The sequence below is a fragment of the Phyllostomus hastatus genome, unplaced genomic scaffold, assembly GCF_019186645.2.
Source record: "Phyllostomus hastatus isolate PE091 unplaced genomic scaffold, TTU_PhHast_1.1 phas_contig_17, whole genome shotgun sequence".
Classification (NCBI taxonomy): domain Eukaryota; kingdom Metazoa; phylum Chordata; class Mammalia; order Chiroptera; family Phyllostomidae; genus Phyllostomus; species Phyllostomus hastatus.
The window spans coordinates 8,768,662-8,781,451 of NW_025333664.1; the positions used below are offsets into that span (position 1 = coordinate 8,768,662).

Genomic DNA, 12,790 nt, shown 5'->3' on the forward strand with positions numbered 1-12,790 from the left:
ACTGTTTTTTATGTAGAATTTTCCCTGTTCAAATTATTGGTGTGGCTTCTGCCTACTGACTAGACTGCGACTAGTTTTGCATCCATCTCGTCTGTCCAACCCTGGGCTCGGGGGCAGCCCATGGCAGGCACTTCACAGGTGGCAGCTGACTGCACTACAGTAAAAGTAGAGATTTCTTCTTCAACTTGTTGTTGTAGAATCAGAATGTGAAAAACAGTAAATTAGTGTTTAGTGATGGCAAACAAGGACGATGGGTCATCGTCAAGTTTTTGAGAGAGGCTATGATATTATATAATAAGACCCCCAAGCAGAGTTCCCTTTAGTTAAAGGAGAACACAGTGGAGTTGCAAAGTTGTGACATATACCATATACCAGTTGTGCCATCTTGGGCCAAAAATGGAAACAAGGGGAGAAACAGCACAGTTGGCATAAGAGGTTCTGCATGCTGCTCCGCTCACTGAGGTGGAGCCCAGAGGGAGACTGAGCTGGGAGATGGGGAGACAGACACTGGTCCCTGGAGGGACGGCAGGGGTCCAAGTCCCAGGCATCTCTCGGAGTCCAGGCGTTGTGCTGCAGTGAGAGGGGCCCGGCACGTGCCCCCTGCACACCAGCCAGCCCTTTAGCTGGAGCTGATGAGGCGGCAGGGCTCATGGGCTCACAGACACCGGGGGAACCGGTGTGCCACAGTACTGGGGACGGTGTGTCAGTGTCCAGCACGGTGCCTTTTTAATGGATTTCAAGGGTGATTAGTTTTTATGCCTGCAGAAGATAATGAACACTCGTGGCTTGTCTAACGTGCTGCTTCCGAAGTTAATGGTCATGTTAATGCCCGCAGCCTGGCATGTGCAGAAGAGCGAGAGTCTGTTATGAAGAAAAACAACGGGCACACGACTTTAAAAAGAGCAGACTTGCACCAGAACAGTTAGTTCTGACTTCCCAGTCGGCCAAAGTGTGCCTGCATCACAACTCTACTACATACTGTGGGTCCTGCCACCAGCGTAAGTCCCAGGCCGCTCAAATGTAAAATAGTACCACCTCAGGGGACCAGCATAAGGACTACAGGAGGCCACACATGTGAAATACACAGTGTAGTGCTTGGTTCGTAGCAACTGGCAAACCTATTGTTTTTTTTATCCTCATCCAAGGAGATTTTTTTTTTTCATTGCTTTCAGAGAGATAGGAAGGGAGAGAGAGAAAAATATTGATGTGAGAGAGGAACACTGATTGGGTGCTTCCCTGGACTGGAATCAACATGCCCAGACCCCGAGTCTGAACCAGGGATCAAACCCACAGCCTAGGTATGTGTCATGTGCCCTGGCTGGGAATCAAACCTGCGACCTTTCAGTTACAGGATAATGCTCCAACCAACTGAGCCACACAGGCCAGGGCTGTACACCTATCTTTTTTTGACACATAGTAGTAACACCATAAGCCACATTAAGCCACAAGTTGAAAAAGTAATTTGAAACTAGTATCCACGAAAGGGATCTTGAGACATAAAGAACTCCCCCAAATCAATAAAAAAAAAGAGCAACAGTCAGTACAAAATGAGCAAAAATTATGAACAGATACTTCATAGAAAAAAAATACTTAAACATCTTACAAATGGCTCAGTGTCACTCATAATTAGAAAGCTGCACATTAAAATGACTCCAGATATACCAAACATCACCTGGGCGCTCCCAAAGATCATGTAAACGGGTATAACCTTGCTGGGCAGCAATCTGAAATTATCTGTCAAAGTGGCAAATGCACTTATCTGTTAACTCAGCAATCCTATTACCAAGAATTTATTGTACAGAAAAATTCACAAATGACACACGTGTTAGGTGATTCAGGCAATACTGTCCGTGACAGGAAACAAGCAGGAATAGTGTAAACGTCCACTGGTATGGACCTAATTAAGCACAGAGCAGCACATCTAAAGCCTGGAATAATGTACAACAGTATAGAACGATGTGAGAGGTCTTCAAGTATTGATTTTGAAGGAGCTCTAAGATATATTAAGTGAAAACATAATGCATAGTATTCTACAACTGCACAAAAAGGAGAAGAGAATTCGTATTTTATAGATATATGTGTGTGTGTGTGGATGTGCATTTCTGACATGTAAATAAACGAATGTCTCTGGAAGGGGCACAAGAAGCTGGTGCACTGGCTGCCAGACAGGAAGGAACCGGCAGACCCAGGCACGGTGCAGAAGAAAGGCTCACCGAGTTTACTCTTCGGTGCCTTCCAGGTACCCAAGTCACGTGTGTGACCTATCTAAAATCAGTAAAAACAGTAAAAAAAGCGGCCTTACTTGCGTACGGTCTACCTTTCCAGCTCTCATCTGTGGGGTTGGAGAGCTGGCTCTGGCCCCTCTCGGAGGCGTTTTTATCGACGCTGCTTAGCGACTGCAGGTCCAGATCCACGTCCTGGAAGCGAACCAGAGAGAAACACGACGTTCACGCCTCCTCATCTGCAGTGCGGTACCCGGGCAGAGCAGTGCCCGTCCGAACGCCAGGGCCCCTCTTGAATTTACGCATCTTGCTCAGCGTGAGGTATGACTGCACTGCACGCCTCATGTGGCACCTCCCGGGGGGTGCAGAGGAGAGGCTGCAAGTTTCAGTTATTCCTCCCTCCACCGCAACTTCACGCTTTCTCATTCCAACTTAGAGGGCATTTCTCGACATACGACTTAACAATGAGCACGACTGATTCTTAATGAGGTCTAGTTAAAAAATAAACTGGTGTTACAGCTGACCTTTAAGTTGGCAACAGAAGACGGAGTTCAATGGCTATGTACAATGTCAAAGGGGTACCAGACTTGGGGGAATCGCTTTGTAAGTCATGTAAGTGTCTGACCACTACGCTGTACCCCTGAAACGAATGTAACACTGAACGTCAGCTGTAATTGAAAAAATTTAAAAAAATAAAGTTATGAAATGAAAAAACAAACAAGAAAAAAACCTACCAGAAAGTGTTTAAGTAATGGGCTTTATGGTTAAGTTGTTATATCCCAAATGCCTTTTGAAGTCTAACGCCCTTTTTGTTATTTGGGAATAAAAGCTAATGTTACAAACACCCATGTAAACCAAAGCATTTGAAAGTGAGATGTGAATTAGAACTTCATGTGGCTTTGCACAAAAACAACTATTATTTCATAGGTGGAGAGGAAAGCACTCTTTATTTAGGAGGATAATAAATAAGGATAATTACACTGAAGTGTTAGTCGTAACGGTGAAATACCAGAATCAACCTGTCCAACATGGGAGAGTTCACTAAACAAATAATAATAATGCGCAGCTACTGAAAAGGCTGTTCTCAGAGAATATAACAAGAAATATTTTCTGTTTTTATTGAGGTGACTTACTTTCTTCATATTGGGTTGGTCAAAAAGTTTGCTTTTCTCTGTAAGATGGCTCCAGTAGTGCTTAATCGTCTTTAATTTTATTAGAACAATTTTGGTAGATTGTATTGCGACAGCTGTCATATCAGCATGCATTTAAAAAAATTTATTACTAAAATTGTTGAATTTCTGTATAGCCATTTTAATACTGAAGATGGAATACACTATATTTTCGGCATGCTTTGTTATTTCAAGAAAGGTAAAAATGCAAAAAAAGATTCATGCAGTGTATGTAGAGAAGGTGCTGTGACTGACGATCAGACGTGTCAAAAGTGGTTCTTGAAGTTTCCCGCTGGAGATTTCCCGCTGGATGACGCTCCGTGGTCGGGCAGACCAGCTGAGGTTGCTGGTGACCAAATCGAGGCATTGACTGGGAACAGTCAGCATTATACCGCGCAGGAGATAGGCGACATACTCAAGAATATTCAAATCAACCAAGTTATTGGTGACAATGAAAAATGTGTCTTTTATTTTACAGAAAAAACCATATGGAGTTTTTGGCCAACCCAATACTTTTCTGTACTTTCTAAAAAAATGCGCCAATAAACACACAGTTTTTAGATCTTAAAACTTTTTCACTCATTTCCCATCAGGAAAGCATGAAGTCTTTGGGCTGCTTACTTTTCTTTTTACTACAAAATGAGATCAGAGAAAAGAGAACCAACGGACAAACCTTACCAGGTGTTTTTCTGATGAATCCTCCTCCATGCCTGCAGGCCTCCACGTCAGCAAACTTGAGAAAACCAAGAGAAGGAAAACGACCACTGTGAGAGGCAACCCAGAGCTGTAAGATGCCCACTGAACACAGAAGCACATACCAACAATCACATTAACACTTACACGTGTGGAATGGTTGTTTTGAAAATATCCATCATACAGCTGCACGTTTTATCCCAGACGTCAGGACTGAATTTTTCTCCATTGGATATCACCAAATTTTCTAAGCAGTTTGTACCTGACCGAGCCAACTGCTCATTATCTGCAAGACAAAACAGTATCATCACTAAATTTCAACTGCAGTTTTGATTCCAACCAGATCCCTGGTGCTTCATGCTGTGATGCATCTGCACATGCTGCTGGAGGCTTGTGGGCTAATTACAGGAGCACTGCGACAGGCACCGTGAGAATTTTTATGGTTCAGGCAGGCTATGAAGAGCAGAAATTACTTATCAACAGCTTTACTGCCAAGGATCAGAAGAAGGTCAACATTTCACTACCTAATTAACTGGCTTCTTACATGAGACATGGTAAAAGGAGATGGAAAATATCTGAACAGTGTCTCTAAAAATGTAGTCACTCAAACTCTACTTTTCCAATTTTTGCCATCAAGGTGTCAACTGTTTTACCATTTGCTATTTTAAAACTGAGACACTTTTTGAAAACTTATCTAAGTTAAGCCTCATCCTAATAAGCCAAAACTATCTATGGCACCCAGGTTTAACATGCTACCTGTGTATTTCCCTAACACACACCAAAGTGAACAGCTAAGCCCTCAAACAAAAATGTCCACTGATAAAGCTATTGATCTCGACTCCCATGGCACATTTAAAAAAAATTCCATTGAAGGATATGTTTTCTTATTTTAGAGAGGAATGGGGAAAGAGAGAGGAAGGGGGGAAGACAGGGAGAGAGGGAGGGAGAAAGATGGGGGGGGAGAAAGACAGGCAGGCAGACATGGATGTGAGAGGAACACTGACAGGTTGCCTCCCTTACATGCCCCAACAGGGACTGAACCTACAACCTTGGCATGTGCCCTGACTGGGGATCACACTTGCAACCTCTTGGTGTATGAGGACCAGGCTCTCACTGAGCCGCCTGGTCAGGGCCGGCAGTACATTTTAAAAACATTTTATCATAGAAAATTTCAAACACATATAAAAGTTTGAAAGAATAATATAACATGCAAAAAGGTACATCTTCTAAAATATTTTAAAAAACTGCATCCCACTGTAAAGGAATATTTGACAAACTGACTTGGTTGGAAGATTGTTTTTATGTTCTAATTAAATTTTTAAAATATACATTTTCACCAATTATTTTTTCCTCTTTACTGAATTCACTGGGGTGGCACTGGTTGGTAAAACCATACAAACCTCAGGGGCACAAACAGCTCCACAGCACATCGTCTGGGCACTGCGCTGTGTGCTCACCGCCCGGGTCACTTCCACCAAGTCAGCGACCCGCTGTCCTCCCTGGCACCGTGGCCACGCTTTCACGTGCGGAACAAGTTACGCTCTCACGGAGGACTATGTCAAGACCAACGATACGTGGAGACAGAGAATACCTTGTTTTACACACCACTGCAACTGTGCAAATATATCAGAAAGAAGAACTTCATTCAACGCTTCGTAGAACTGGGTAAACACGTCACAAATAGCATAAAGTGCGTGATTGCAAGTTGTTGTCATCCACTCTGATTTCTGGAAAAACAGTAAAAAGATGATGTTTAAGAGCCACGCTCTCCCATACACCAGTGGCAAACCGTTCCGGGAAGCACCTGGCAGTCGTGCCGCCAGCCATAAATGCTCACACCCACGGACGCAGTCACACTACTTCCAGGGATGGACCCTAGAAAATAACAAGTCGAAGATGTGTGGGTGAAGGTTATGTTTATACACTGGTATTTATATACTGTAACCAAAGATAGAAACTAATGCCTAGCAATGTGGCAATTGAGTACACCCATATGACAGAATACTAAACAGTTATTCAAAGTGTTACTTACAAAAAGTTTTAATGATTTGGAAAAAATGAATATGAGGTTATGCTAAATACTCCTATCATACATCAAAAATTTAAATATTAAAAATGAATGAACAGATGTTATCCAAAAAAGATAGAGAAATGGCCAACAGGCCAACAAGGTACCCAATATCACTAATCATTAAGAAAATGAAATCAAAGCCACCATGAGGTATGTATGTCCTCATGGCTGTCAGAATGGCCTTCGTCACAAAGGCGAGAGACAAATGCCAGCGAGGGTGTGGAGAAAGCGGACACTTGTTGGTGGGACTGCAAACTGGTGCGGCCACTACAGAAAACGGTATGGAGGTTCCCCAAAACATCTAAGACAATGGAATGACCGTGTGACCCGATAAACTCTACTTCCGGTGCATGTCCGGGAGGCACGAAAGCACTGGGCGGAAGAAGCACCCGCACCCTCGTGCTCGGAGCACCGTGGTCTGCAACAGCGGAGACACAGACACCGCCTCAGTGTCCGTAACGGAGGAACAGATTCAGAAAACGTGGCACACGCACACAATGGAACACTACTCAGCCATAACAAGGAAACACATCCTGCCATTTGTGACAACATGAACGGACCCTGAGGGCGTTACGCTAAGAAGTAAGTCAAAGACAAATTCTGAGTCTATAATCTCACTATTGCGTGGAATCTTTTTAAAAAAGATTTTATTTAGTTTTAGAGAGACTGGAAAGGAGAAAGAGAGGGAGAGAAACACCAGTGTGTGGCTGCCTCTTGTGTGTCCCCCTCCTGGGGACCTGGCCCACAGCCCAGGCGTGTGCCCTGACAGGGAATCAAACCGGCGACCCTTTGGGTCACAGGCCAGTGCGCTCAATCCACTGAGCCACACCAGCCAGAGTACTAGTATATGGAATCTTTAAAAAATACATCCAAAAACACAAACTCATAGACAAAGAGATCAGATTTACGGTTTCCAGAGGTGATGGGTGGGGAGTGGAGGGATTTAGTAAGGGGTCAGAGGTAGACATTTCCGGCTGCGAGATGCCTGAGTGCCGAGGGTGTGGCGCACAACAGGGCGCCCGCAGGCGACAACGCGGCGTGGTGCACGCGAGGGGCTCTGAGTGCGCCTAAAACTTCTCCTGACAGGAGCAAAATGTGTTGTTTTTTTTCCTTCTGTATCCATATGAGATGATGGATGTTAGCTAAACTGATTGTGGCGATCTTTTGACAATATACGTTAAGTCATTGTACGATACACCTTAAACTTACACCATGCTGTGTGTCAATGATCTCTCAATAAAGCCAAAAGAAACAGAAAACGAGGCTGTACGATTACCAGAAGAAATATGCAGATTTATATAATCATGAAAAAAGGAAGGCTTGCTAAGCATGATCCCAAGAAAGTGGAAACCATAGTGAAAAAAAACTGACAGATGTGGTTACTTAAAAGCTAAAATTTTCCAAAAAGGAAAAGAGAAAACAAACTGGGCAAAATCATCTGAAATTTATGCGAGGGTACGCTCTGTTACTTCTGTATTAAAAAACTCACAGATCAATAGGAAAGAGATGAAAAACCCAACAGATGGGCTAAGGACATGAAAACAGTTCACAGAGGAACATGTGTGATCAATGACATGAGGGAAAACACGCAACCTCGCTAGCAATTTAACGTTTTTAATGTGACACTTGGGACTGTCAAATTAACGATTAAATAAGTTAAACTATGAAGAGCCGGAGTGGGTACGGGGAAGCCGGATCTCCGAGCACGGCTGGCAGAAGTGTGAACAGCCACAAGTGTATCTGGAGGTCAGCTTAGCAGTGTGTCAGCTCAAAAGCCTCAGTAGTGCGCAAGCCCAAAAAGGTAAGAGAATAAGCAAAAGTGTAGCTGCAAAAACATCTATTCCAGTGCTTTCTGAAGAAAGAAAGAGGGGAAACAATTTTCCATGGACTATGGAACGTCCACAGGCAGGAATGGTTTGCAGTCCTTAAAAACACCACAGAAGACAAGACTTGGTCGTAGAGAAATATTCAATGAGTAAGTCGAAGGGCAGTTTACAGTATGTGCGAGGGGATCCCATTTCTATGAAACAGGTGTGTCTCACACACACACACACACACACACACACACACACACACACGGCATGTCTGAAAGGGTTGGAAGTGGTCCCTGTGGAGGTTTGGAACTGTGCATGTTTAAATTTTTTCTTTGTTTTTCTGTTTTCCGCTTTGTTCTATAATGAAGAAAAATTTTAATTATTTTAAAATAAGGTTAAAAACTGTATCTGTACTACGATCTCAACCCTACTGAATCCATGTGGAAGAGAGAGGGATGTCTGCCGAAACAGTAGCTCTGATTTCCGAACGGCAAAGTGATGAATTTGTGTGCACGCCTAATATTCCACACTAAGCATATATTCCTTTTACACGGGGGGGGGGGGAGGGAGGGGGAATGCTGTTCCTAAAAGAAGGTAAAAAAATTATTTTCCTGTGTTAAAACCTTGAGCTAGAATGCCCTCTCCCCACCCCCCTTCCCCTAGGGAAGAAATAACAACAACTAGAAGCATTGGACGCCCTTTAAAAAAAAAGGCCTGGTATTTGCTGACGCCATCCAACTGTAACTTCATTAAAAACCTGTTTAATGTGTTTTTAAGGGACCAGAGTCACTCCAGCTTTTACTGACTGTTCAGAAGTTGGTATGAGCCAACAGTAAGTGGCCCAGTCAGGTGCCCTGCTGGTGGGGCAGGTATGATGCCTGAGGGCCATGTGGGCGGAGCCCAGGGATGAATTTCCTCTCACTTGTCCCAGGCAGGGGGGCCTTCTTGTACTCACTGGTGACGGGAGACGAGTGCCAGGAAGGGCGTCACCATCTTAAAAACACCCGTTCAGTGGCTCAGTATTTAAGACTTCCAAGTGGATGAGGACACAACCCCTGGAGGCAGACACAGGCTGGAGAGGCCTGTCTCCCATCTCACCCAGGGCAGTGCCTTAGCCCTCACCTACCTCCGACTGTTGCTCTGGCAGCTTCATATTGTCAAAAATCCTGAACACGATTCTGAACAGGTCCTGCCACCAGTGCTTTTCAAAGGTGTGGCCATAGCTCTTCATGATCTCGAACATGACCGTGAGCCCTCTGGAGCAAACAAAGCCGGGCGCGGAAGAGGGCATGGGGAGGGGAAGTGCGCAGCCGAGAAGGGGGCGGGGGGAGGGGGGGAGCATGGGGTCAGGTGAGCAGGGGGCCGAGGCTCATTCAGTGATGGGAGGGTGCTGCAAGGGCAGGGTTACCTTGTCCGCACGTCCAGCTTGCACCTATTGATGATGCAGGAGAGCTCAAACAGGATGGGGAACCAGCCTCGGACCCAGACTCTGTCACCGGGAGCCACGTTCATGTCATCGCTCGTGTATTCCTGTAGCACCTGCAATGAGAGTCGCTGTGGATGCAGACTAGCAGGCAGCAGGAAGGAGCTGAAAAGGAACTACACAGACAGGAAGGCCCCACACGTCCATTCAGCAAGGGATGATTCAGTATCTCTGGTCCTTCTAAAATGTCACTACAGTGCCTGAAATAATAGCAGCAGCAGCAGCTACTACTAGTGAGTGCTTGCTATGGGCCAGGAACCGTGAAGGTGCTCTGTGTGGACTGTCAATTCTCACAACGATTCCAGGAGGCAGGTAGAAATAGTGGTCCCATTTTACAGGCGCATCAACTGAGGCACTAAGAGGTTAAGTAAGCTGCCCAAGGTCATGCACCTATGAGCTGGCACTCTTTCCACAGTCTAGATGTAAAGACCTAGACAGCATTTTGAGCCCTCTGCTCTGTAACTGCTCTTGAAGTGGTACTGTCTGTTGTCACGGAATTTCTTTATCAACTCTGGTGACCTAACATTTGGCGATTACTCTCTGTGCTTCGGGTAACTCCCCCGCACAGTGGGGATACAGTTACCCATCTCACAGGTCTGCGGAGGGGACTGAATAAGTCAACGCACAGACAGTACCTGGAATGGTGCCTGATACGCAGCCAACAATGGCTCTCCTTTTCCCTGCACCTTAATGAGCTGCTGCGGGCACCACACACAACACGGGTGTTCAGAGTTCTGTAAAGAGTGCTTAAGGGCTCTGTGCAGGCCACCAGAGTTTAGTTGTGCTTGTTTCCACTCAGTTTCCTGGCTTTGAGACTGTCATTCAAACCCAGCAGGCCGCTTCAGACAGGTGACACATAACAGAAAAACCCCGAACACTTCCAGGAGAAAACCAAAGGCGCTTTCCAATGTGATTTCTCAGGCCCGTCACGATGGCACAATGTCACTCCCTAACAGGGAGGGCTGTTTTCCTTCAAATAAAAGGTCTAGCTTCTTCAGCTTCAGCTTTGCCAAAATTCAAAGCTAAAATACTATTATCATCTACAAAACAATTAGTAGGATACGATATAAAAGTTCGGGTGACTCACAAAATACAGAAAAGGTGTAACCCCACAACGGCAGCCTTTTGAAATAAACCCCTCGTTTAGGCAAACACGCATTTCCCGGAGAGAGCTGGAACGGTCTCGGTCAGCAGGAAGGGCTGTGGCCCCACGACTACTCCCCCTCGCCGCCCGCGCGTGCGCCAGGAAGGGGACGCGTACCCGCGGCCTCTCGGAGACATATTTCGCGCAGAAGCGGATGAGCCGGATGGCTTCCATGCTGGTGTCCGGGAAAGCGGCGTTGCAGGCAAACTCCGACAAGCACTTCACAGCGTCCTGAAAGGAATCGATGGCTGCAGGGAAATGGTGCTGGAAAATGGTTGCTGGGGAGACAAAGGGATATATTAAAAAAAAAAAAAATAAGGCCAGGATTTAGAAATGGGGATTAGACATATACATACCCCCCAGAGAGGATTTCTCTTGTGAAAGTCTAAGCAAAGCATGTTACTCTTTCTGAAAGCTAGTGCTTCTTAGTAAACTATTCAGGACCAAGTGCACTGAGTACAGTTTGGGCTAAAGTGTTTCCTGAGCTCAAGCAGCAATAAACAGAGTCATTCATTCAATAAACACTGAGTGCCAACTACATGCAGAGCACGGTTATGGGCCCTGGGGACACGGAGATGATGAATCAGACTTCCTGCCCTCACGACGCTCATGCTCCACGGGGGAGACAGACAACAATCACTTAACTCAGGATGCGTGTAAGATAACCCTGGGTGGGGTGCGTTCTGGCCAAGGGGCAGAAGCTAAGAGGGGCTGCTCAGGCCGGTGGTCAGGGAGGGCCTCTGCAGAGGTCCTGAGAAGTGCCCCTACGGAAGTGAGAGAGGGCCATGGGGAGCCACGGGAAAACTGAGTTGCACCAGGGTGCCAAGGTGTCCACTGAACTTGAGCCGGTCCAGAGGGGAGCTGGCGGAACCACGCAAGAGGCCATCACTGATCTGGGAGCGAAGCTGGCGCACCGGGGTCTCCTGACAGACGCTGAGCCCCGGGCGAGGCCCCGGCCCCGCTCTGTGACCCTGAACACGTCCCTTCATTCTCCGGGGGTGTCCTCCCGAGGACCACACCTCACACTACCATGCCATATGGGATTTTGTGAAGATGAAGAAGGTCAGTGAGCTAAGGTGAAAAGCAACTTAGAAACCTAAGGTTTTCTAAACCCTACAAATACCACATAAAAGAAATACATGAGTAGCGAGAAGTTTACAAAAAGTTAAAAGACCTCAAAAAGGACGAAAGCTGACCCAATGCCTTACAATTCCCACAAAGACCAAGGGCAGTGAACGTCTTGCTACGGGAGCACAGGCAGGCCCAGAAACTCTGGTCGGGCCGGAGGGGAGGGTCACGGCGCCAGCTCCGGGCTGGGCTGCCCGATGTGAACCCGCTCCGCCAGCTCCGAGCTGCGCGGCCTCGGCATGTTGTTCTCCTGTCTTTTTGGTGCCTCGGAACCCCCTTCAGTAAAATGGGGTAAAACGGTGGTATTGTCACTTCCCGTTACTTATGTTAGTTTCTACAAAGTGGCTGTGAACACTGAACCGTCGCTCCTAGGGGAGACACAGGGTTAGGCTCCTGTGAGCCTCTGGCCGTAGCGTCTTCATCAACCGATCGATACATACACTTGCTTTCTGCCTCTGTCTAAAGACATCGTATTTAATGTACGTTTTTGATTAATTAACAACGAACTTACAGCCAACAAAAGCACTGGAACTCACGCCTGAATGAAGTTTATCTACAACATACCTTTGCCGAAGGCACAACACAGCCTTCCTGTGCTCAGGGACACTGGACCCCACGTTAGCACTACGCTGCAGACCAATTTTATTTACTTACATAGTGTTTACATTTTTATTTCTTGGTCTTTTTTTTTAGGGGAGAGTGCGAACGCAGTCCCCCACTACCACAAATCATGCAGGTGAGTTCCCCACATCTGGGGAAATCGCGGGGGTCAGCACGTCTGGAGTGCAGTGGGTGGGCCTGGACCTGGGAAAACCACCTTTGTGATCACGGTATCTCCCCTGCCAGGCAAGTATGATTTTTTTTTTCTTTGACAGAAACACGGATCTGCTGTCCTACTCACTTATGCATTCTTTGGTGGATTCTCGTATGTGCCCCGACTGGGGAATGAACCCTCAACCTTGGCGTGTTGGCACGATGCTCTTACCAACTGAGTTGCGTGGCCAGGGCTTCAGGGCCATTTTAGATGGCAAAGTCACCAGCAATAAGACAAAAATGCAAAAAAAAC

General features: G+C 46.2%; 1 protein-coding gene and 1 non-coding gene across 2 annotated transcripts in view; both read right to left on the reverse strand.

The window, feature by feature from the left end:
* Positions 1-12,790, reverse strand: part of ARFGEF2 (ADP ribosylation factor guanine nucleotide exchange factor 2) — an 86,270-nt gene that overhangs the window by 12,572 nt on the left and 60,908 nt on the right. Inside the window, exons 28-34 of the mRNA XM_045832694.1 lie at positions 10,714-10,874; positions 9,378-9,508; positions 9,096-9,225; positions 5,676-5,811; positions 4,232-4,370; positions 4,070-4,124; positions 2,303-2,417 (exon numbers count right to left, since the gene is read on the reverse strand). Of these exons, the coding sequence (XP_045688650.1) occupies positions 2,303-2,417; positions 4,070-4,124; positions 4,232-4,370; positions 5,676-5,811; positions 9,096-9,225; positions 9,378-9,508; positions 10,714-10,874 (867 nt within the window). The remainder of the gene's footprint in view (positions 1-2,302; positions 2,418-4,069; positions 4,125-4,231; positions 4,371-5,675; positions 5,812-9,095; positions 9,226-9,377; positions 9,509-10,713; positions 10,875-12,790) is intronic.
* Positions 12,415-12,578, reverse strand: LOC123815406. Its single transcript, XR_006785073.1, has one exon. It is a non-coding gene; the product is annotated as a U1 spliceosomal RNA (small nuclear RNA).